Source organism: Rhea americana, unplaced genomic scaffold (assembly GCF_003343005.1).
Source record: "Rhea americana isolate MKP2758 unplaced genomic scaffold, rheAme1 scaffold_278, whole genome shotgun sequence".
Lineage (NCBI taxonomy): Eukaryota > Metazoa > Chordata > Aves > Rheiformes > Rheidae > Rhea > Rhea americana.
In genome coordinates, this window is record NW_028186399.1 from 1,048,090 (window position 1) to 1,070,794 (window position 22,705).

The 22,705-nt window shown below is 46.1% G+C and overlaps 2 protein-coding genes across 5 annotated transcripts in view; one reads left to right on the forward strand and one right to left on the reverse strand.

Annotated features, from left to right (window-relative positions):
• Positions 1–30: 30 nt before the first annotated feature.
• On the reverse strand, positions 31–19,566 carry FZR1 (fizzy and cell division cycle 20 related 1). 4 transcript variants are annotated; one of them, XM_085308539.1, is made up of 14 exons: positions 19,451–19,566; positions 10,663–10,808; positions 10,131–10,256; positions 9,806–9,869; positions 9,281–9,408; positions 8,729–8,811; positions 8,179–8,362; positions 7,909–7,974; positions 7,334–7,436; positions 6,485–6,669; positions 5,378–5,611; positions 5,186–5,290; positions 4,253–4,345; positions 31–3,410 (listed from the first exon to the last, which is right to left on the reverse strand). In XM_085308539.1, exons 2-14 carry the CDS (start codon positions 10,729–10,731, stop codon positions 3,369–3,371), a joined length of 1,482 nt encoding a protein of 493 aa, XP_085164665.1. In that variant the 5' UTR covers positions 10,732–10,808; positions 19,451–19,566; the 3' UTR covers positions 31–3,368. The 4 variants fall into 4 exon arrangements, with proteins under 4 accessions (XP_085164665.1, XP_085164666.1, XP_085164667.1 ...); XM_085308540.1 differs by having other exon boundaries at positions 10,663–10,811; XM_085308541.1 differs by lacking the exon at positions 19,451–19,566 and adding an exon at positions 18,954–19,210 and having other exon boundaries at positions 10,663–10,811.
• A 2,760-nt stretch (positions 19,567–22,326) lies between these two features.
• The window catches only part of LOC146593895 (uncharacterized), a 3,701-nt gene continuing 3,322 nt past the window's right edge, over positions 22,327–22,705 (forward strand). The window contains exon 1 of the mRNA XM_085308545.1: positions 22,327–22,696. Coding sequence (XP_085164671.1) covers positions 22,550–22,696 — 147 coding nt within the window. The 5' untranslated portion in view covers positions 22,327–22,549. The remainder of the gene's footprint in view (positions 22,697–22,705) is intronic.

Genomic DNA, 22,705 nt, shown 5'->3' on the forward strand with positions numbered 1-22,705 from the left:
CAGAAATGCAATTTCCAGACAGCAGCAGACTTAAAGTCACAACTTGTTTAATGCCAGTTAGATTGCTTTACATGGAAAAGTTACAACACTCTATGTTTTTCTTCCACCATATGATGCCTTATATATAACAATGCCACGAGGTTGCAGACTTTATCGCATAAACTCCGGGAGGACCCTTTGCTCAACCCGCCTGCACAGTTCAGTACTTACAGATCATACACCAAAAAAAAAGGGGGGGGGGGCGATCACAAGCTTACGATAGTTTTGCTCTTTTCCCCAGTTAACATACTGCAGCACACTCCAGCCAGCCAACAGCGTCACACCACTTGCCTATATGAGCCGAGACATACGCACACACCCACAAACGCACACTCTTGCAGCAAAATACCTGCAGAGAGCACTTCTGGGAACTCCACTCCTGCCTTGGCAGCTGCTAGCAGAGTGGGGGAAGGAGTTTGTGCCATACTGTAACAGCTAAATCAAACTGAACAGCTCGTTCTCTCCGTGCTCGTTAGCCAAGCCGCTCAGCCACAGACTAGCTATGGATTGGGAATCGCTAGCCCTCCCTGCCAAATGCGACGGAAGAGGAAGTCACAAGCCCACCTGCTCACAAGGCAGCTCCAAAGTAAGAAAAGTGAGAAATAGTTTGTGAAAGCACCTGGCAGAAGAGAAGCACAGCGCCAGCAACGGAGCAGCGAGGGGCCCGACCCCCTCGACAGCCTCCTCGGGGCCCAGCCAGACGCTAGGAGACGAGAGAGCACCGAGCTGCGGCCACAGCACAGGCTGTGCGCACCCTCACCACGCCGCCCTTCTCCCCAGCCGCTCCGGGGGCTCCTCGAAGGAAGGCACCCGTGTCGCGGGGTGAGAGGTGGAGCCCGATCCCAAGCAGGACGGGAGCCCCGAGGAGGGGACACCCGAGCCCCAGCAAGCGCCCACGCTCGCGGTCAGGACTGCCTGGCTTCCTCCTCCAGCACAACCCCGCACTCCCTTCTCCAGGATGGGCACAAACCAGTGTGAAGTCACCCCACTTTCTGGGGTCACTCGTGTGCAACTTCAGAAACCTCCTCCTTGCCCCCGATCTACTTAAAGGTTTATTCCTCAAGGAGAAAGCAGTGTCCCCTAGGGGGCTGCACATCAGGATTTAGGTAGGAGAGATCCCAGGACACAGTAGGAAAGAAATCAACAGCAGCAGCTACCAACCACCTTCACCCACGAAGTGTAAGCAACCCCCTTTGCCAGGCTCTGCTGTCCCAAAAAGGGTGACATTACAACAGGACAGACACCCGTGAGAGGCCATGACTCCTGACACTAGCCTTTCAGTTCAAACTTGCTTCCCAACTTAATGATCTGACTTAATTAACAACTCCCCAGTGCTTTTCAGTGGTCCTTCCACACTATCCATTTAACAACGCCAGTGAATGTAACGAGCAACGAAGGAGGAACTGGGAGGCCGTTAGACAGTTTTTAACAAAGCCTCGTACTCCTGCAGTACCTACTACAATAAAGTAGTGGTGTTGAAATTGTGTTTCAGAAATTACATTGAAGTTATGTTTATAGACTGGTGTTGAAATTATGTTTGAGGCAAGCGAGGCTACAGTAAGATGATGTGGCTGCTGCTTTGGGCTTTCGAGATCCAGTGCTGGCAGTTTGCTAAGGAGCGGTGAACTCCCAGCGCACAAGCACCCCCAAGTATCCGCAATATGTGGAGGTAGTGTCAAGCCACAGAAGAGCCCGATCCAGGCACTGGTGTAAACGGCACACTTGGTCAAGGCTGTAGTGAACAGAGCTGCACTACGCTGCCCTTCTCTGTTTCAGCCTTCCAATCTCAGAAGCTTACCCTAAGGATACTGGTGACACTGGGAAGAGGCAGTTGTATTCCCACCTCCACCCTTGCAGTCTGGTTTCCAAAAAGAAAAAAAAAAAAAGGCAGGGGGGAAGTATTGCCTATACACTCTACAGAGAATGGGTCAAGGTCTATATACACAGCCAGGAAAATCCAAATGAGCACTCACATCCAAATGTACTAGAGAGGGCATGAGGCAGACAGAAGAGCCAGGTGCACAGCAGGGAGAGCGTTGGCACATGTACAAAGTAAGACAGGAACAGGCTGCTGCAAGCATAACAGCTTCTCTTTAAATTAAAAGCAACACATACACACAAGTGCTTGGCATCACATCCCACTGCACTCATCACACGGGCTCCAAACACACAGGCAGGCACTCTCTTCCCATACAACTTTTTTTTAAAAAAAAGAAAAACAAAACAAACAAAATCAACAGGTCCCTGGCTTTGACTTAGAGATAAAAAAAAAACCCAACACTTCTTCCTTGCATAAAAAAAACCCCTCACCCAGCCTTGGTGTTTCCCCCCTTCCAGCCAGAAGAGGCAATGCTTTCTTTGAAAAACAGATCTACAGTAGTTTTGTTTTAACCACATCTCAACTGCTTTTGTCCTCAGAAAAAAACTCTAGAGTAACTAGCCTGTAACAAATGGCACTGTGGGAAGCTCCAAATACTTTTTTTTTTTAAGACATTGTTTTTCCTCTTCATTAACTAAAAGTTTGGAGATCAGCCTAGAACATGCAATAGCAATTTTAAAATTCTTTGAATGTACTCCCTCAAAGGTGGAGCCTCTTTAAATCTCCTTTAAAGTTTAGAGCCCAAAAATGTATTTGTTTGAAGCCAGTTGTTAGGTGTGCCAGTGTTAAACTGTCTTACGGGAATGGTTGTATCGAGCCCTGCAGTACCTGTTTTATTTGGAAAAAATGCAAAGAAAAATACTCAGTTCTCCAGTTTCTTCATGTAATGTAGATCCCAGGCTGTAAACAATGTCCTTAGATATGAGAGAGGCTAACACCCAGTCTGGAGTCTAGTGCCCTTGCACTGGGTGCATTGAACAAGTCTGGCTAGTTCCTACCTCCAAAAATGTCCACTCTAGGATAGAGGGACCCAAAGCAGCACATTAAACCCCTTCCCACAAAGGCAAGGATACTCATCTCTCCTAAGAGGAGACAACACAGCAGTTGGGATGGTCTTGGTCCGGTCTTAATGGTCCATATCATACATGTTTTCTCCAGTATGCAGAATAAGGGTTGGAGGATGCTGTTTTAACACTCTTGTACCCGTCCCCCTTTACGAAGGATAAATCCATAAACCTTTGGCAAGTCCCTCCCCTCCCCGACCCCATCCCGAATACTGCCCAATGTGGTTCACAAGTACACATTTAATTAGCATCTGTTAGATCCATCCTCCAGTGCCACCGACACTCACTCCCCTTCTGGCTGACTGTTTGGGGTTCCATGCACACCAAGTTAGTGGTTTTATCCTGGTACATCAGACTGTGGTCTCCTGGGTTATAATACAGAGGGTTTACCGTATCCTGGTGAAGAGGTTTAAAACGGATACAGACTCCTAAAAAGAAAAGACAAAGCAAATACTAAGTCTAGAGCACCTCCACAGGACTGCTGCTATGCTACTCCACTTGCTCCTTTTATAATGAAGTCAGTGAGGCATCTCTAGCCAAGAAAGAGCTCTGGGCTCACCAGAGTCCAGTATCATAAATGCTTCTACACTTTCCATTTCCCACTGATAACATGGAGTATACAATTCCCACAGCTTTATTGGAAACTGTATCCTAGAGCCACCAGAAACCTGATGGAGACCTAGCAATAAGCACACCAGCTCCCCGCAGGTCACTCCTTAAGATCGCTCTGCCGTTCTTCACTGCCTCTGAGATACCCAAAACAGCTCTCAGACCTTCTGGCACAATCTGCTTTCACTGAAGGCAAGTTTTTAGTGGCACTTCCCAGGACATCTCCACCCAAGCCACCATTTTAAATAGCTGCGTAAGGAACTAAGGGATAATTATCTTCAAGGACACAGTCAGTTCACAGCAGAATGCCAGCAGGGAAGATGGCAGGCTCAGGGCGAGCTCCCTGCAACACTGCTTTTGGAAAGCCAGCAGCTTTTCATTGCTATGTTTAGCAGCTCTGTAACAGACAGGAGAATGATGTTCTGTCATACTGTCTTTGGTGCACAGAGGCAACCTTTTATTTCATTTGATGACTGCAAATCCCTTTATATCTCAGTAAGGTTTAACCCTTCACTGCATACATCCCTCCATCCATAGGACAAAGTAAAGAGATCTTCAAAAGCAAAGCAGCAAAATAGAGCAAGCTCAGAATAAATTCACTCCCAAAGGTTGAGCCTACCTGCAGAACACAGTTGCAGCTATCCACACAAAACATCCTTACCTTTGTTGAGCGAGTTTTACTGAAGACATTCCAGAACCGCAAGGTTTCATCTCCAGCTCCTGTGACTATCGCCTCCCCATCAGGGGACATCGCCTAAGGCCAAGAGAGAACAACCTTCAATGATTTTTACGCTTTTGAGGGTGAAAACCAATCTTCACTGGAATGTATCAGAGATATAACTCTCCTTCCTACTTGGCTGACTGTGAAAAACCAAACGGCTACTTCTGCTTTCATGTGCCTTATTCAGTCTCAGTAGGTGCCAATTCAAGTACTTGCATCTTATTTATTTAGCTATGGAACACATGGATGGAATTAACATAAAAAGGATTCCTGCGTTAAGAAATCCAAGTCAGTTGTAATTGAGGATATTCCTCTCCAGACAATAAATGCGTGCCAAGACAGGAAGTGTGATAGAGCCGACAAACACCAGTAACATTAGTCACTTATGTTGGAATCTACTCACAGAGATGATAAATATGCTGATATTATTTTGTAATGACACCCCTCAAAGCCCCATGTAACATTAATAAAGCAGGTAAGAAATCAAGCTGGATTAATTGCCTCAAACATTTTAATGCCAAACTGGGAGAAGTGAAAGTGTCAAATTTTTCCCCTGCTTGCAATCTCCAATGAAAAAACATTGTAAAAATCTTAAGCGACTAAGAAAAGATGCAAAGCCTGCCAAAACTCTTCTGAGGAAGCACAAGCTATTCATTAATAAAGCCTCACATTTCCATAGCAGCAAACCAAAGTATCCCTTGCAGGCAAGAAAACCAGATGCAGAGCTTTTCCACTGCTTGCAGGGCAACATTCGTATCTCTACCTAGACAACAAGCAGCTTATAGTGCCTCTCTGCATCCTTTTTCAGCACACGCAGCCACAGAGAAACACACAGCTACAAAAGTTTTCGCTAGAGACATGGCCATTGCTTACCAGATATAAGACTCGGTATGAGTGTCCTGTTAGCTTTGCTACTTGAGTTAACGAGGGATATTTCCAGACGAGGATCTGGTTCTGAGAGTATCCATGGGTACTCACCTGAAAGGCGAGAAGGAAGTCAGAGTCATGCTTCCTCACACATGAAAGCTCAGCAGCAGGACTGAACAGGGAGAGGGAGGAACTTACTAGCTCATTGGCATGTTTAGACCAGGCCAAGTTACACACTTGCGACCCAGTGTCAATGCACTGCAAAGGCTGTCCTGTGAGCGTGTTCCAGAACCGTATGCAGCGGTCAGCTGTTCCACCGCCAGAGGCAAGGAGGCCGTGTTGGTGCGGAGACCAGGCAATAGCTTTTACTGCTGCAAGATGCTCTGTGTATTGCTGGACAGGACTTAGGCTGGAGTGATTCCAGACAAGAAGCTGGCAGAGAGAAGAGATGTGATTGAACTTGCACTGCAGTCACGTGTCTTCAACACCCACAAACCACGATGTCGCAGTGGGATTGATGAAGGCGGTTGTGCAACAGGATGATTTCTCACAGCTCTGCCCAAGCACATGCATCTCAGTTAGCTATTTTAGCCCTGAAAGCCAGTCCCTCCCTACCACACTCAACTGAGGGGCCACTTTACCACTGGCTAACAAGGAAACAAAACAGACCTTAAGCTAAGCTTATGAAGCCAAAGACAGTGTCACTGAATATGAACCTAAGAGTTTTTGACTTTGGGACTGGATTGTTCCAGCACATATTTAGAAATATGTCTGAGTTTATTAGAAGATATTCTGAGCAAGAAGAACTTGGTACAGTTGAGCTGTTACATATACACTGGGTAAATTCACTACCTAGCAACCCTTTCCAAAGAGCTGTGAACATTGCTACTTCATAACAGATGCTTCCTCCATATGGTGTTCAGTGAACTACAAGCTCAAGTTATAGGTATTAAAACTTAATACAGCTTTTAAACTCAATTTCCTTCCACATACACAAGCATTATTACAACAGACCTAACTATACGTTACCTAAACAAAGTCAGGAAGTGTAGTTTAGGAGTGAGTTTGTCGTCCTATAGTTTCAATTAGCCAAATACAGAAGCACAATTAAATTTGCCTCTGATTTTATTAGGGAGAGAAGAGACTAAGTAGAAGTTTAGCAGTGCTTATGGTTGGGAACAGTCTAAGGATTGAAACAAAAGCTCCTTCAGAGAGACTAATTATTCTTAAAGCAAGAGAGGTTGACATTTCTTGGTGAAGATCTGGAGATGCTGAGCCCCACACGACTAGCAAAAATTACTATACCTTGTTATCATTTCCTCCAGATGCCAGGAGTTGGTGGTCAGTAGACCACTTGAGCCCACAAACTTCCTGCCTATGGCCCTGGAGCCGCCGCTCAGACTGTAGAGGTGGGGTCCGGATGTCTCTCTGAAGGATCATTCTGTCCCGACTCCCAGAAGAAAGCTGGTCTGCATTCCACGCCAATGCACCTGTGATGCAGGTAGAGCAACAACGTAAGAGTATGTTGCAGGGGTCGTGTAGGAGCAGGGAGGCAGAACAGCCACCACAGTTGGAGGAGGATTACAAAAATCAAGTGCTTAGGAAACTCCTTTATATCTACTGTCTGAACTCCTAAAATAGCATACAAAGAAAGATTAAGCAGCACAAACTCATTCAAGGCATCCCTAATCCCATTTCACAGTGCAATAAAGCACAGAAATAGAACTTGGAAGGTGTCTTGACTTCCCAAATCTTATTCCAGTGATCAGATCCACAACACTTCTGAGCAAAAAAACAGTCCCTGAGGAATGAGAGAACTGGAAATCTCAGTGTAAAGCAGCCCGTTTGAAGGCTGAAAACGGAAGCCAGCAGCAGTGAAAAAAAGATGTTGTAACCAAACCTAAAAGCCTCAGACATGGAGGAAACACCTGCAATAATGCTGCAATAACCACTCAAGCACCACCACACCCAAGATCAAAACACAGTGATTACTAAGTGATAATGTTTTAAAGACTGCTCAAAACAGCACAGAATATCAATCACGATAAATTTTGAATCCTGGTATTTCAAGCAGACCCCTCCTTTACAAAAGGAGAAAAAAGTCAATTTTAAAGAAACAACACAGCTAAGCCCCCCTGCCTCCCGTCTCCTTACCAACTCTAGCCGTGTGCCCCTCCAGCATAGAAAGCTTTTTTCCTGCAGCCGCATCCCAGATCTGTACAAAACCCTTGTGAGTGCCAACTGCTACCAAGTTCCCCTAGACAAACAGAAAACCCACAATCAGTAGAGCTATTAAGTGGAGGTGGACATAAAAGCCGGATGCAGAGGATAAAACCCACAAGATTAAAAAAAACATCCAGTATTTTTCCGTCTTGAATTTTTTCTTTAATAAAGAGAACCAACTAGCCTAGTTGGAACATAGTTATCATCACATTTTATTGTCTAGAGGTGGAGGAGAAGTGAACTGTTGCTTTACTCTTCCCATACATCGTTATCAAATGCCTAGAGAACCTCAAGCTAAAAGAGATTGCCCTCCATCCCCTCTCATTCAGTAGAGAGGAACCGAGTGTAGACAGGCAAATTCATTTGCTCAAAAACATGCAGGGAGTTTGGAGAAAGACAGGGAAATGACCCAAGAAGTCACAACTACTGAGAGAGTTGTATGGCCATAGTGACAGCGTCTGAATTTTAAGTCTTTCAGCTCTTGTGGTTGACAATGTTATACTGACCCGTTCTGACCAGCCCACAGATGTTACAGAGTCTCCTTCCACAGACAGATCACACAATCGAGTTACCTTGAAAATAACACAGAACAAAGTAAGAAATATCTGCTGCCATCATACCATATTATTAGCTGCCTGAAACTAAATACTTGGGACAGAGCATTACAGGCGTTAAATCCCTCAGACAGTGCGTTCCACTTCCACAGTTCTGAGAGACACTATGGCTGGAACATCTACAACTGGTACTTCACTTTCCAGAGAGCAATCATCATTTACCTGGCTAGTACAAGCGCTCCATAGGTAAACACAAGTCCCGAGGCCAACGCTGAGGACATTAAGAGAGGACCAGTCAACCAGGTTCAGGTAGAAGTCATCCTGCAGCTCTGGGGCATCCAGCACTTTGAAAGGAATCTTTGAGATTTTCCGTGTTGGTTTTCGAGGTGATCTTAGCAGCTTCTGACTGTTTACCAGAGCAGACACAAAAACAACTACAAGATTTTATATATTGCAGCAGACTGTAGACTGCTATAGCCACTCTTTAAAGTATATCTGCATTTCTATAGAAATGCACAGACTGCAAAATTCTTTCCAGCAAATAAGACTGAAGGAATCAGGTTCACTGAAGGTTGGCCAAGAAGTAGTAGGTATCTACTACTACCTTAGGAATAGGTAAGCAGGTTGGATATCTATAGAAATCCTTAGTGAACTCAACTCCCTAACTGCTTAATCTCCCAGACCTCCATAACTGATTCATAGTGCTACTAGAGAACCTCAGTCTTCTGTTCCAACCCTTCCCTTCTTGCAGCCTGTGAAGGATCTGTATTACCTTTTGTTGCTGACAGGAGACAAGGAATATGGTGACACCTCATTGCCATCATCTGGACTGGAGCGCTTTGTGCTGAGGGAATACTGCAGGAAGAAAATCCATCTAATAAGAATCTGAGCATGTCCAAGACCTAGGAGATCACAAGCAACACAGACACAGGTATCCAATGCCAACTAAATCCAACACTCACTGGCAGATTTCCTAACCTTTTCAGTTCCTTCCTTTTCCAGGTGCTTCCAAATCATACTAAAAGTTTCATCTCTGTTGTTCCAAAACCTTGATTTGGTCACTTACCACAATTTTAGAGTGTCTGAAAAGCCTGGTCCCAACTCAGCTTCCTTGCCAGTATGGAAAAAGGAAGTGTGCACTTCATTGCAGACATTCATGACCTCTTTAGAGGCCACCAGATTTTGTTATCATAGCTTATGTTAATAAAGTGACAACAGTAACTCTCTTGCACTAGCAACTTGACAAAACTATATGCTTTTTTTCTTACGATATAAACAAGGCACAGACAATCTCCATTGGTTTAATGCAAAGTAGTCAGCTTACAGTGAAGAGAGACTTCTTCTCAGGGGTGGATGGCTGCAGTCTCCTGTCCTCTGTCTGTGGGTCCTGAACTTTCTCAATCCCTGCTCCTAAGAGTTCATTCTTCAGCAAGGCAGAGTAAGCAAGGCCATCTGCGAACCCCAAAAAGTGTTTAGGCAGAGAACTCCAAACAAGCAAGTAGCTCCGCAGGGAGCGACAGCGTGATGTGCCCAACAAGTCCTCTTAATGTGCTTGGGGCTCAAGCACGCAATTACTTTAGCAGGAAGAGTCCTCTCCTTCCACTCCATCAGGAAAGTATTTCCATGACATAACAGATCAAAGGATACAAATAATCTCTTGCTTTCCAATTGCTCAGTCAGCAGCTTACTGATATGAGCACTCTCGTGATGTGTGCATTTACCCCATAAACAGCCACCTGACTTTTTGCACAAGCATAGAAATGCCAGTGTTCACTTTCGATTTCCAAAATTGGCACCAACTTGAAATAAAAAGCTATAGGCACAGCACAAGTGGTAGAAAGGGTCTAACCTTTGCCATTGTCCGATGTAGCATCCTTTGCTTTTCTGTTTTGACTTGGTGATTTTTCATTTTCCTGAAAGGAAGAAATGTGGTATTACCATACAGAAACCTCAATATGCAAATAAAATACCATGCCAAGAAGCCTGAAAACAGGCTGTCCCTGTGAGCCACAAGATCTGTATGCAGAACAGCTCTTTTGGGGCAGCAGAACATCCTGATACAGAAGGTGAGCAGAATAATTCTGCCAGCCAAAATAAAATGCACTGTTTCCTCAATTCCAAGACTTTGAGCTTTAGGAGATGGGAGGGGAAAAATAAATAAATAAATAACTTACATTTATTCTGTGGAAGTTAATGCTCCAGTTGGCCCCAGCTCTTGAGGGAATAAATCTGTCTCCATGTTTACTAGGAGAAGACATCGGAGAATTGGAAGGCGTCAGTGTTCTTCTCATCTCTGCTACCTAAATTAAAGAATAAAAGATACGTAAGAACAAGTGGTGATCACGGTAGGGGCCTGAAAAATCATCAAAATAGTTTTGTCAAAGCTAAATAAGGCTAGAAGAGCCAAATACTGGTTTATTCTGTTAACAAAGCTGGTGAGCACACCATAGTTCAGTCACAGAAACTCTTCCTGAAAGAAGAAATTAAGCAGTTTCTTCCTCACCACCCCTTCTCAAGTGAGTGTCATATAAATATATGGAAAGAGTGGAGCAGGGCAAACTCCTTGCAAGGTAAACAGTCCAAAAAAAGATCTAGGTTTGCTTAGAAGAGGCCTATAACTTTCAGAAGTTCAAGTTAAAAACATTCATATGCAAGACAGACAACAACTTAATAGCCAGACTAAGATCACAGCATATCTGTACTTACGCAAGGCATCGTGTTTTCATTCTGTATGTTGATTTGGCGTAGGAGACGTCTCTCATAATCCTGGTCCATGGTGGAAAGGATAGGGGGAGTTGGGGAGTTCAGCAGTCCCAGGAATTTATCTTCATGAAGTCCAAACAGTAACTAGCCTGCTGCAACAGTTAGAGGAAGAAAGTTACCAAAATACCACACCTTCTCATATAGAAGCCAGCCTCTTTAGCAGTTCTTTTCTACAGTTGACCAGAGAGGTTTAAGGTGCTTTTCAGATGATTAATGAATTAAGCCATATCAGAAGAGCAGAACTGTAGCACATGTTCTATCTTCAAGCTGTTCAGCCTCTCTGCCAACTTTACAAGTTGCTCACATGCACAAACAAGTGGCAGAACCTAAGAAGTCTAAGCCCATTCTTTAAACTTGAGACCATCTTCCTTCCAGAGCACTGTTATCAAACTTCCGTGACAAAATATAGCATGAGGCTGCTGCTGATAGTGTTTTTTCTGCATTATTGCCCTTGGTTACTGATCCACACGCACAGGCAATCAGCATTTTGTGTCTGACAGGACCTAAGCATACGAGAACCACTACCGGAGCACAGAGTGCAGCCTCATACTTGAGATGAACCCATATCACAAACTGCAGCAGTACAGTTTAGCAAGTGATAAATATTCAGGTACACAAAAATCACAGAGGATATCTATAGTGCAATGTTAATCTGTGCTGCAATCCACCTTACCCGAAAACGTATGCTTGAAAGATGCTTTGTAAGACTGTTTCACAGTCTAGATTTGGCTGGCTAAATTAGAACACACATTAGTTAACGCTTCCAAGACGATATGTAACCACAGACGTTTTCCAGGCTCTTAAGGTAACAGACCAGCACTATTATGCCCAGCCTCTTCCAACCTGCATATACTTTATGCTTTGTCTAGAAGAAGGGAGAACTGACAAATAGAATGGACAGAGGAAGACATCATCCATCTGAGCACCTTCGCTACACTCAATCTGAAAATTCGAGAGAGAACAGGGGGTGCACTACACATCTTGCCAGCTCACGTCGACACAAAAATGCCAATACCAGGCACGTCAGGCTTGTCTCTCAACCCGAGATAAACACCCCCAAAGGTAAAGGTGGAATCTAACACGCACTCCACACAGAAAACCTCAACGCACAGGCATATGCAAGTTCTACAGAACACAGTGATTTTCACTCACTGCTGTCGTACAAACATTTACTGCATTTCGCTAGAGTACCAGCTACACAAGTGAAGCTGCTTCAAGATACCTCCTGGATCTTGCCACAAGTGTGTAACTGCACACCAGCAGCTGTCCTGGGAGAAAGTCATATAGGAACAGGCTACACAGTGCCACATACAGGGCCCATGATGGAACTGCCTGCAGCTACCTGCTGCCACCTGAACGAGATTTTCTGTAAAAAAGTTTGCCTCCGAGAACACAAAATCTGCCCAATGTTTACCTTTAAAAATTGGGGGCATATTGCCAAATTAGAGAGGTTACAGCAGCACATGCTGTAAGCCAGTGAGATGCAAATTAAGTATTGCAATATTTTACAAAATTAGATTGAAAGCAAGATGACAAAGTAAATGAACTCTGGACTACAGTCATCTATTAGCTAGCACAGTTACCTTTTTTTTTTTTTAAAAAAAAAAAACTGTTTGTTAATTGGAACTTGAACTTCTAAGAACTACTGGAACTTAGGGACTTTTCATTTTCTTGTCGTAAAATATTTTAACACTTTTATAAGAGTGTTCCTTAAAGAAATAATGCCAAGTTGTTTCTGAGTACCCCCTGCTTACCCCTGCCACCCTCATCCCTCAGCTTAAGAGATTTCTCCCGTATGCTCTTTCAAGGGCAAAATTGGAGAAAGCTACTAAATTTGGCAATAACCAGTTTCTACTGAATAAAATGAGATATCAGAGATAGGGCATTATTGAGTGAAAAATTAGAAGTCTTTTTGACATTGTTAACAGAGGAAGTTAAAAAAATTTAATGCACCCCACAGCTAACACTATTCTTCACTTTTTAGTTTAGTTAACACTATCCTTATTCACTTATCTTCCAAACCTACCTTTGCAGCTAAGGGGATCTCTCAACCAAGCATTTTAACAAAATACATTCATACGCCCTGGAAAAGGAGATCAGCTTGCAGAACCTGCGCTAGGAGCATAATCAAATAGACGATGTCACACATTTACAGTGTTCTCCTATAATTGTACAAGACAATATTTGTGAAAGATCTATATGTAGTCACATAGAAAGCTCCATTTAAGTTTAAATGTACAGGTGCAATATATTTCTAGATCTCCTGCCTTTGGTATTCCTCTGGTCTCTCAACTTCACCAGAAAAGGATCAGATCCTGTGGTCTCATTTTCAGCAGCATCTCCTATGTTTAACATCCACATCCCCAATTACCTTCCGTTTTTATGAACAGCTCGAACAACTCCATATCAAAAAAATGGTCAAGGATTGCCTGAGCCTTGCCTTGCCCATGTAGACCACGTCAAAAACCAAACAAGAAGTTCAGTTATGACAGAGCCCACAACAAAGACCGCAACTTCAACTCTTGCTAACAAATCCAGATAGGTACCAGCTGTCTTTCAAACAGCAAACGAACAATTTTGCAGAGTAACTGCATTCATTTCCCTGCCAACTGCCTGGCATTTTGCATGCAGGCTTATTAAAAACAGATCCATACTGAGAAAAACATATTTATGTATTTGAATACATTAAAGTTGGGTCAATGAAAAGAACAAAACATACTTTTGTTCAGCGCCACCACTCTGCATAGCATTTCTTTCAGAACAATAATTCTAACTATGATGAAATCCAGCCATCTTAAAGATAAGACTTAGGGTACCTTAAGAAAACACTAAGAGTCACAACACACAAGTTCTTCAGGAGTAAAAAAGCCTTTCCCCTCCAAGCATAAACTAGCCAGTTAATTAGTAACAAAATATGTATTCAGAAAGAATTCATAACAGACTTGGTTCCTCAAGATCCTTTGTTTCTTCAAGAGGACAACTTACAGTTCTTAAAGCAAAGGGGGAGGGTTGTTTGCTTTTATTGGGGGGGGGGTGCTTTCAGGAAATTGAAAGCCAACGCACTTTCACACACATGAATTTAGAGACAGCAAGAGCCTACCCAAAACCAGAGAGGCTACCTTCTCTATGGACTGGTATTTAACAGCACCCCAGTATTAATTTTGAGAGATTTTCAGGTGCTCAGCATCTAAAAGCTCTCTGAATTAACCCTATAATTTACCAAGGGGAAAATGATGGAAAAATGATTAAATCACTTAGCCTTTAAGTCATGAGCATCAGGGTTTGAAATCAACCTCACGTATCCTGCTGCCCAAAAGCCTATGTTCTAGTTTTCCAATGATCTATCCCAGCTCTTCCTCTGTGCTAGCTCTGGCTCTTGTTTGACCCCCCTGCAAGTCTATCTGGCTCACTAGGATGACAGAAAATTAACTCAATCCAAAAGAGCAGAAATTTTCTGCTGGTTCGGTAAGCTGGATCAACTCGCTGAGGGGTCCGGTCCAATGAGAGCCAAAGCTGGCACTAGGGAAGCAGAGAGAACGTGTAGCCAGGAATGGCTTTTTCTGGCAGGAGAAAGCTGTTGGTTCAGTTAGCTCATGCTGCCTCACCCTGGAGTATCAAAGCATATTTCCAGTTATTATAGATTCTCTTATTTTTTAGACTTTTGAATAAGCCGGAAAAAAAATACAGCCCAAGTCAAGCCTACTATAAATGCGTACAGAACACTAAAGCCAGCTACGGAGTGCTAACACTAACATCTAGAAGGAGCAAGATACTGTGCTCTTAGCCAAGCTGAAGTAGAGCTATTCCAAATTTAAGCAACAGTCATGAAGTTTAGCTATTATGCCAAACCATTTCTTTTTAAGTAACTAATCTTCTTTTAAAAGCAGCAGTACAAAAAGCTAGAGCTTCGTGTAAATTTTACCCATGTTTATCTTTTTAAAATAATTAGGCAATCTCTTATCCAACGATTTACAAAAGTATTAGTATATAAAAAAAAAATTATAAAAGTACTTATATGAGAAGAGCAGATTAAACTTTATTTCAAAATATAATCTTAATTGCCTCACACTTAAAGATGATTCTTCACAACCAGGTATTACAAAGAGATCACGCTAACAGCAAAGAAAATACTACTTCTGTATCATGGCGACATTCAAGATCTCCACCCTTATTTTGCTGTACTTCGCTCCTGAAGGCTGCAGAGATTTAACATTCCACCAATGAACTAAGACATTACTGCAGAAACTATCACATTACATCAGCGCGTTTCAGACTAACGTTCAGCTGACTACTCTTTACTTGAGGGTCCTGCGAGGATCTGTATTATTTCTGCCTTTTCAATGTCCGTACAAGTCACGGCATTCTGGGAACAACTTCTACCTACCCAGGGAGCTAACAGGCCTCCTAGGTACTCACCACCATCAATTCTACAATGTTCAAATTCCAAAAATGTCAACTTTATGACCAACAATAGGCTCAGACTAAAGCCAAATTCAATCTGAAAGGCAAAGTGACTCAAAGAACTTTTTCATCTCCTGCCTCCACTCAACCTCCTGATTCATAACAGTAGCACAGAAACTTGAGATGTTGCAGCTCTACACTAAGCTTAGAAGATCAACGGTATCTGCAGCTATTCATGCCTTCTTTTGCTTCCAGTGTCATAAAAACATCATCTCTTCCTCACAGGCAAGAGCCCAACCTGTAATTCAGACTGGAGGCGACAAATCTTTAACTCACTGCATCTACACCTACACTTGCAGACAAGCTACAAAATATTGTACAGTCTTCCAGTCAGCTTCTGAAACTAAGGCTTTGCAAAGCCCTTTCACTTTTCAAAGCAAAAGTGCTTTCTAGATGTCAGAGGAGCCCTGACCAACAAACCACAGTGCAACTTTGCTAGTTCAGCACAACTCAGGTCACAGAACCCTGCAGAAGGTCTGCATGAACCAAAGATGAAGCATTCAGAACAAAGAGCTCAGGACACAGCGTGAACTTTTACATGCCAGCAGAAATTCAAGGTTAGAACACCTACAGGAAACCCAGTACAAAACCTCCATCTCTGGAAGAGCCTTTACTAAAAACGAACACCATTAATGCACCTTCTTCTCAATACACCATTACATGCCCAGATGATTTTAACTAAGCCAGGAACAACAATAAAAAAAAAAAACCCTTCCTTAGATGTACGATCCCATCCAAGAAGAAGATTCCAGGAAATCTGCTAAGAACATTGCTATTGCTACTTTTTCACACAGATAACACTCAGATATTATCATCACTTCCAGGATATATGTTTTCGTTCCTAAATTCCACTTCTCCCTTGGGAGAAGGAAAGAAGGGAGGCTGACAGAGTAGTCTGCTATGCCATACACAAAAGACAAGTACATTTTCAACTCTTCTACTCATGATTCAAACACAAGTGTAAAGCTCAATTACAGAGATCAGACCATCAGAATTAGCAGACCCTCTCAACACACACACACACTGTTGTATACATGTAGCAGCCCAGCCCCTGCCTAAGAGATTTCCAAGTTTGCTTCAAGCAAATTTTAATAAACTAGGAAAATTGTATGTTAGTTACTGTATCTTCACAGATCTCAATGCAGTTTACAACAGTCTATTAGGAGTGCAGGCTTTATCTAAGCAGACAGGTCAGGACAATCAGGTACTCAGCAGGTGATCTCTCAAAAGCATCAACATTAAACCCTTTTTATTGCCTTCATATAGTGATTATTTCTTCTTTTCTCCTTTTCCCGTCTCCCTCCATAAATCAGAGAGACACACCTGTTCCTAAGGAAGTTGAAATACAGAACAAAGTCTTCAGAAGTGCAGGAAGCCATATGCTGGGAAATACATACAGCGCTAAAACATAACACATGTTCAGTGCTGGGTCACTTCTGTGTCAGCTCTTGCCTGTGGGTCAAAAGGCAATCTCTGCACCTAATTAACAGCCAGCCTCATGACAGGTTCATTTATTATGAAGACAAAACAAATAAAGCAGGTAGCATATAAAAAAACCACTCCCTAGTTTTAGAGATGTATTATTTAGACAATGAGCAACTCTTCCTTTTTTGCTGCTGCACAGGCTTAATTAAAGTTCTGAAGGCTGAATTAAAAATCTGGTTCAACACTGGCAGATCAGGCTCTAGAAATACTAAGACCGAGTACCAAACAGGTTGTAACTTCCATCTGCTCCACTGGTCCTGCTGATGTAAGGAAACAAGTTACTGCTACCTGTGCTTTTGCACCAGGGTGGCAGCAGGGCAAAACAGGTGTGAAACGCTATTGCCTTCTGCAGGTGGTAAAGAACATTCCCAAATGCTAGGTAAGGAACTGGGTATGATTTCCTCATATCGCTACATGGCATACAGGGTACAAAAATCAATCTTGCAATGTTCTGTTTTGAAATTTCATCTCAGTCCGTGTTTTAAGATGTGCCAAACTGGTAAGTCTGGATGCTGCCACCCTATGTGCCCCACAAGACAGAGGGCACAATCAAAAAAAACCCCACAGAGCTTCCTACATACCACCCCACCACCGTATCTTTACTAAGATATGAAAGCTGAGCTACAGGCAACCTCTATCTGTCCAGTCTTTGGTCTCTGCCAAGAGAGCTGGCAGACAAAGCAGAGGGCCAAATATGTCAACAGTAGCTCTATTTAGATTGTCACCTGATGGCAGCTTTCCCCACATAAACACACATTTTGGAAAAGCCACTGGACAGACAGTAGAAATAAGGAGATTTACTTCTGGCTGGGCATCCACAACCATATGGTGGTGTTCATTTTGGTGACTACCTAGAAGATATTTACTGAATGTACCACAAGCCACTTAATGAAAGGGAAACGGGGACTCAAGGAGTGCAGTACTTAAGCTTTACTTTTAATAGTTTGTATACTCTGTCCTATTGCGTATCATGCTTCAAGAGGCAGAGGAAAACCAAGAGAATCTTTTAAGCGCAAAAGATGAGACATCCTTTCTTCAAAGCACTGTATCTCCCAAATAGTACTTTCATAACATCTACCTGCCCACAGATTGCTGAGCTCTAAAACAGTCCAAAGTCTATTTTTCATACAGCTATTAGCATACAACTTTCATAACATTGTTTCTTCTTACAAGATAGAAGAACCCACAAAATACAGTTGTCTGATGATCTTTTTTAATGTCTCAAAACAAGGTACGAACAGCTGTTAAGAACATCAGTTCCAGATAAAAGGTCTGTTTTATTGCAAGCCTTATCAGAAGTCAGTAAACTAAAATCCAAGATTAAAAATTCACCAGCAGCTTTGTTTATGAAGCTTTACTGGAAAAGCCAGGCTATTCAGAGAGGCCTGCGTTTTATCATAAGGCTTAAGCTACTGAAGATGCAATGGTATCCCTGGTCAATTCACAAAATAAGAAGTAAGTCATAGAATTCAGTCACAGATTTAAAAGAAAAAAAAAGGCCTCAGTCAACAGCCCAGGAAAATTTTGTCTACACAGAAAATAAATAAATAAATCTTATATGAGATACTGTTACCAGCCAGTGAATTGCTTTCAGCAAGGAATCTCAGGCACAAAACACTAGGCTGGCATTATTAAATACACTAACTCAATAAAACTCAGCACTTCCCAAGCAAATGGGCACAATGCCTTCAGGAGAAGCAACAAATCGCATAAAATTCTCCAAGCAACAAAGCCTAAGATAGCTTTGATAGATGACTAAGATAATCCAATAGACCTTTTTTTAAGCTTTAATGCCTACTGCAAAAAAATGCTCTCTTTCACCATGCTCAGATGCTCAGTTCATGTTTTTAAGATTTAAAGCCTGTAACTCACTGAACACGTGTAGTGCTTTCTATTTGCAAGACTTAATGTATTAAAAACCTAATGAAAGACACAAATTGGTATTCAGTTCCCTCAGACCACTGAGGAGCCATCAGAACAACAGCATATCACTAGCTTATGTTGTATATAAGCAAGTAATGCATGGTAAGAAGTTTCTGTGGTGGGCTGCTCTCTTGCTAGACTCCACAACACACAAACCACCATCGTGGCTACCACTGGTGTTGGCCATTTGATCAAGAACTGGAGCACTGTGAAGACAGCAGCTGACCTCTCCTCTAGCTCCAAACGCGCCTTTCCAAAGCTGGGTGAATAAAGGGTCTGCTCGGAGACCTCTCAGCAGCTGTGGGCAGAGCCGCACAACCATCTCCCGGGCAGGCGGGCGGGTTCAGGAGCGCGAAGCCCTTTACCGGACGCGTCGAAGTTCTCGCCGGAGAGCGTGAGGGCGCGTCCCCTTCACGGGGCCGGGGCGGCTCCGACAGGCGGCAGGCGCAGCGGCCTGGCTGCGCGAGGCAACGCGGCGCAATGACCTGTGCGCGACGACTTGTGCGCGACCTCAGAGCAATTCAGTTCCCACCTGTCAGGCCTGACAAAGCTCCGTTCGGAAATAAAAATAAAAAGAAGAAGGTGGGGATGGGGGCACCGCGGAGGAGCGCCGTCACCCGCTGCTCGAGACCCGGCACGGCACGGGAGGCGCCGGGGAGGCCGGGCCCGCCGCCGCGGGGATGGACGTCGCGGGCAGCCGGGCGGACACCCCGCGGGCGAGGCCCCGCCGCGGCGCGGACCCCGCCACCCCCCGGCCGGGCTGCGGCCCCGCCGCGGGAGGCAGGGAGGGAGCCACCTCCCCCCCCCCTCTTCCCGGAGCCGTGACACCGGCCCCGGGCCCCGCCGCCGCCCCCCCCTTCACCTGCGCGGCCCGGCCCGGCCCGGCCCGGCCCCGCTCCGCCTCCTCCTGTCAGTCTCCGCCGGCCGCAGCGCTGCCCAATATGGCGGCCGCCTGCGAGCAGCCAGCCCCCGCCCTCCGCTCGCCGCCCGAGGCCCCGCCCCCGCGCGGGGCATCACGGGAGCGCGCCCCGCCCACCTTCCCCGTTCGAATCAATACAGGAAGCGGCGGGCGCGCTGGTCGCCCCTGGCAACCGCTGCGGCCTGGTCGCGGTGCCGCGGCGGCGCTCGAGTAGTTCCCTCAGCGGGCCGGGGCCGGGGCCGGGGCCGGGGCCGGGGTCCCGGGCCGGGTGTACGACACCGACGCTCCTCGCCCTCGTAGAAACCTTTTGGGCAAGATTGAGCACAACCTAGGGGAAGGGGGTTGGGGGGCACACGCTTGCTGACATCACCTCGCAGCAGGCCGGGGTCGTGGCGGAGCCGGGGGGCGGCTGTGGGGGCAAGGGGCTCAGCGCCCCTCAGGCTGGCTCCCCGGGGTGCGACGGCACTCCCGCCGGTGCCCCTGGGGCTGCGCTGGGCAGCGTCAGCCCCCGGCCCGGGCTCCGAGGCTGCYGGGGAGCTGTGGGCATGCCCAACGCCTCAGCAGGACAAAAACACGCGCTTTTCTCCTCCTTTTAAATACCCCGTGCTGTAATGCAGCCGGGCGGGGGCAGGTGGTGGACCCCAGCGTTTCGGTGGTTGAGTGCTGCCGTGGGTGACGGGATGCAGGTGCTGCAGCATCTTTGCATCCTTCTCTGAACCCGCTGAGAAACCGCACATCCATGAGGAAAGGGGCAAAAAGTCCAGCTAATTGCTGTTCTGGTTTTGCTCACTGAGCAGCACTTTCTGCTCTTCCCTTTAGGCTAAATGTCTAAGAGGAGAGGGTCAGCCTCTGACGCCAGAAATACAGTCGATGGAGTGATTCGGTCGATGGGCTCTGAGCATTTCCCCGCTGGCGGCACAGCTTGAAATGAAGCATGGACTGCTAGATTTTGCTGAAGGCAGCAGTCCTACAGGAGTTGTCAGTGATCGCACGGTCCTGCGGTGTAACCTGCCTCGCAGCAACTGAGGGTTGCTGCCGTGAGTGCAGCTTGCAGCCAACAGTCACTGCTGCTCCAGCAATCTGAGTAAGCAGCTGTTAAGAAATCTCCCAAAAATTCTGTCYCAGCCATTTCCAGCGGGAGGCTGGCACAGGAGCTCAACCACTAGGCTTTTCTTAGAGAGCGGAGTGAGAGCAGTAGTCTTGGGAGCCATTCCCAGCCCTTTCAGACTACGCCAGCAGCGAGGACTCCACTCCCTCAAGCCATTCCCAACACAAGCGACTGTGCAAGAGCCAGTGCTGTAAGCAACCTGAGCTGCCTTTCCCACTGTTTTCCCACTGTGATCTCTTCTGCCAGCAYGGGCCTTGCAGGTAAATTTATTAGGGATCAAAGGCAGTGAAATATTTCATATGTGCAAATTCTGTCTAGCTGTAACACTCAAGTGCTTTTATAACCAAGTACCAGCCTTCGGCCAACAGCCTGCCCTATACTAGCAATATGCAGCCATGATTTTGGTTTTACTACTGTTTTTAATGCTGCGATGCAGTAAGCTGTAGGCCTGTGGTTCCCATGTTATTAATGATGCTCAGTCTTCTGTGATTGATCAAATTCCCATTTGAAGTTCACTTCTATGGATATATTTACAACAACAAAAAGCTAATAATTGACAACTAGTGCAAGCTTGAATAATTCATTTTTTTTAAAAAAAAAAATAGATTTTTCAAGAAATTAAGCATCCTAACAGCCTTTTTTCCAGTGGCCTGGAGGGAGGGTCTTGGTTCCCAGTCGTCATACAGGAACTCAGCAGGATATTCAGTGTCTCCACACCCAGTGGAGGTCCAAAAAATCCAAAAAGACTCTGGAGAGACATTGCATCCTGCACCACTTTTGGGCCAATTTGGGGGGCATCCTGCCCCCTTTTGGAGCACTTTTGGATTAAGAAACTTGCACTGTTTCTTTACTCGCACTTTACCTAGTGCAAGATCTTCCCCAAAGCAGGAGTCCAGCCTGCTTTTCTGGGCTTTCCTGCGTGTGCAGCAAACTAAATGTACATGTATTAATCACAATGGACCATGTAACAGGTCGTGGTATTTCAGACTCCATCTGCGCTGGTGGTGCGACCTGAAATACAAAAGCCAAAGGGTGCCAAAGGGCTCCAGAGCCCCAGGCCAGCAACCACCCAATGCACTTAGCTTTAAGCATATGAATAGAGCATCTAAACTYGGGAGACCTGCAGAGCCCAAGGACATGTCGCAGCTTAAAGCTAATCAAGTGCGTAAATCACTGGGGTGGAGGGGGAGGTTGCAGGTAGCCACCAGGCTGGTGCCAGCCTCCTTTGTCCGAGGTTGGGGGGGGGAAGGACGCCCTGGGGGGCAAAGGAGCAAGCTGGGAGGGATCCAGATTCAATAAAATATCATCTTTGTGACAGMAACAGCCAGGACTGAACTCGGAGAGGGGCACAAACGCACAGCCTCTGCCTGAGGACCTCGCTGTCCTTGGGCTGCACCGGGCCAAACCAGGTTGCACCATCCCAGGGCTGTGCCAGGAGGGTGCTCGGCTCTGCTGAGCTGAGCCGTGCTGAACAGAACGGGGCAGAGTGAAGCGGAGCCTGGCCGTGCTGAGCTGACCTGGGTCCAGCTGGGCAGAGCTGGGCTGAGATGGGGCAGGTCAAGCCGAGTCCAGCCGGGCTGAGCTGGACCCCGCAGGGCCGATCCGATCCGGGCCGGGCTGGGCTGRGCTGAGCTGGGCCGGGTTGAGCTGGGCCGAGCCGAGCCAGGCTGTGCTGAGTTGGGTGGCGCTGCAGCTGGGGCCGAGCTGGACTGGGCTGGGCCAGGCCGAGCCCAGCCAAGCCGAACCGGGCCAAGCCAAGCCGAGCCGCAGCGGGTGCAAGCGGGGCCGAGCCGAGCCGAGCCGAGCCGAGCCGAGCCGAGCCGGGCGCTGCCGGGGTGCGGGCGGGGCCGCCGGGCGCTCCCCCCCCGCGGGCCCGCCGTGACCCCGCGCAAGGCCCTTCCACTTCCAGGGCGGGCCGGGCTCCCGATTTGAAAATGCAGGAGCCGCTGCTGCTGCTGCTGTACCTGCTGATGCAGCGGCGGGCGGGCGCGCAGGGCGACATGGCCGGGCGCTGGGACGAGGGGCAGCGGGCCGCCTGGCTGCGGCAGTACTACACGCAGCGCCAGAAGCGCCTCATGACGGTGACGGGC